This window comes from Cebus imitator, unplaced genomic scaffold, assembly GCF_001604975.1.
Source record: "Cebus imitator isolate Cc_AM_T3 unplaced genomic scaffold, Cebus_imitator-1.0 Scaffold537, whole genome shotgun sequence".
Lineage (NCBI taxonomy): Eukaryota > Metazoa > Chordata > Mammalia > Primates > Cebidae > Cebus > Cebus imitator.
Genome location: NW_016107852.1, coordinates 1,464,154 through 1,466,485, shown reverse-complemented (window position 1 = coordinate 1,466,485; position 2,332 = coordinate 1,464,154). Strand labels below are relative to the sequence as shown.

Below are 2,332 nucleotides of genomic sequence, written 5' to 3'. Positions count from 1 at the left end.
AGTAAAAACTAAAAATATTTTCCATATTGCAAAAAAGAAGGAAAAGAAGTAGTAAGGATAGTAGGGAAATAAATTAAGGGAGGAAAAAACACCAGAAATCTCACTAGAAAAGTCCAAGGACAGGAACCAGTGTAAATCTGACCTTCTTTTTAGTGACATCAGTTTATTAATGAATGTTCTTTGAAATGCCTGTTAAGCCAGACATGGAAACATCTAAATCTATTTTGTCATTATTCACTGACTTAACTACTGGTTGAAGTTTTTCTCTAATTCTAGTGATTTCTGGTCACCATTTTATTCAACAACAATAAAAATAGCACTTTTCAAACTTTTTTTTTTTTTTTTAGTATTTAGCTCCTCCCTCACAAAAAAGAAAGGGGTTTCTTAGTGGACTTAATCCATAGATCATAATATGTGCTGGCTGTACTAATAAAAGTGTTTTAGTCTACTCTCTTAAATCATTGATTACTTCTGTATCTCTCTTATAAAAATAATGGTTAACATTTATATAGCACTTTGATGTTAACAAAGTATTGTCATGTATACCCCCATTTGATCTTGATTAACAAGATTTTTGTGTCTACATATACACATAACTCTAGTTTTAAATGTGAGATACATGTTAAGTGACTTTGGAGACATAACTATGTTAAGTAGTTATTTGAGATGACTTTTTTCATGTTTCTGAAATTTCATGTTTACAGTCCAAGTAATCATAGAATCATAGGGATTTAATTGGCATTAGCAATCAATAGAGCCGATCCCATGTCTCCAGTTGTTGGTTTTAGCCTCTCTGGAAATACTTCCAGTTTAGGGGAAGTTTATCACATATCAATTCATTCTGTTTCCAGACCTGCTTTCTTATTAGGTAGTTAATTATTAACTTTGATAAGTAATTTGCCACTCTGTAACTTATTCATTCATTTACTTATTAAATATGCACTGTTACAAGTACTATGCTTATTTGGGAAACAAAAATGACCAAGGCAGTTTCTCTCTGGAAGTTCACAATCACCTGAAGAAGACAACGTTAAGTAAGCAGGATAATGTAATGTTACTATAACGGAACTATTGCCGTGGGAGCACAAAAGAAAGAGCACCTAAATATGGCCGAGCAAGTAAGGGAGTACTTCAAAGTTCACATAGAACAGATTTGCCTCAAGCCTTTCAAATCTTTAAAAGACACATTTTGTTTTCTCTTTCTTTCACAGCTTGTTCGTGTACTGGTATCCCCCACCAACCCTCCTGGTGCTACCAGTAGCTGCCAGAAGGCTATGTTCCAGTGTGGGTTATTGCAGCAGCTTTGTACTATCCTAATGGCTACTGGAGTTCCCGCTGATATCCTGACTGAGGTAAAGCAAATGAAGTCAAAGGCAACTACGGAAGTTGAAATCCTGAATCCTAGGAAGAATTAGATATTTGCTGAAGGAAAAACCATTTTTTTTTTTTTTTAAGGAAAAACATGTTTTTAGGTTAAATTTTTTTAATGATCTTACTAAAATATAATTCACATAATGATCAAAGTATTGATTCCAAAAGATATGCTCATTCCTCAAGTTTTATAGTATATAAATAATCATGTTAAAGCTTTGTAGATCCATCTATAAAGGTCTCTCATTAATTTTATTATTCAACAGGAATACACAGTATGATTTATGTTTTTATTTTGAGAACAAATTGACTTAGTCTTACTCAACTGGTAGATTCATTAAATAGTAAATTATTTTCCCCTGATGTGTGGTATTTTCTGTTGCTTACTTATAAGAAAAAGAAGTTAGTTTGAAGAACAGAAATTTATTTAATTTTTTTAAATTTTTCTCAAATTAACACATGAAATATTAAAAGTACAAATAATAATAAAAGTGTTATAACAAAAATAACTGCCTTCAGCCTCACTTGGCCTTACTGTAAGTCCTACTTTACTTCCTCATGTTGCCCCATAATTATTTTATGGAATTTATATTTAAATCAGTAGTCGGGGCTTATATTTTTACAGTGGTACTGATACCATTCCTGCTAAGCCAAATAGAGCCCTATATACTTATTTAAATATATATTTTTCTCATCCATGAGTCATAATTGTGTTCTTCATTTTACTGTTACTCTATGTATGCATAGGTATATATGCTTAATAATCATATGCTTAATACTTCACTCGCCACCTCAGGCTTTCTGCACACCCTCCATTCTCCTACTCCAGTCTGGGTTTTAATTCTGCCCCATGTCTCTTGTCCTGAGTCTTTCTTTTGCCATCCTCCTAGGATTTCTTTTACTTCTCTCCTGACTGGGTTATCTGAATCTCATATCTTTTTTTTTTTTTTTTTTTTTTTTT

General features: G+C 32.2%; 1 protein-coding gene across 2 annotated transcripts in view; it reads left to right on the top strand.

Moving 5' to 3' along the window:
* Window positions 1-2,332, top strand: part of USO1 (USO1 vesicle transport factor) — an 85,022-nt gene that overhangs the window by 56,670 nt on the left and 26,020 nt on the right. For both annotated transcript variants that reach the window (XM_017514758.2, XM_017514757.2), the window contains one exon: window positions 1,212-1,385. In XM_017514758.2, coding sequence (XP_017370247.1) covers window positions 1,212-1,385 — 174 coding nt within the window. The remainder of the gene's footprint in view (window positions 1-1,211; window positions 1,386-2,332) is intronic.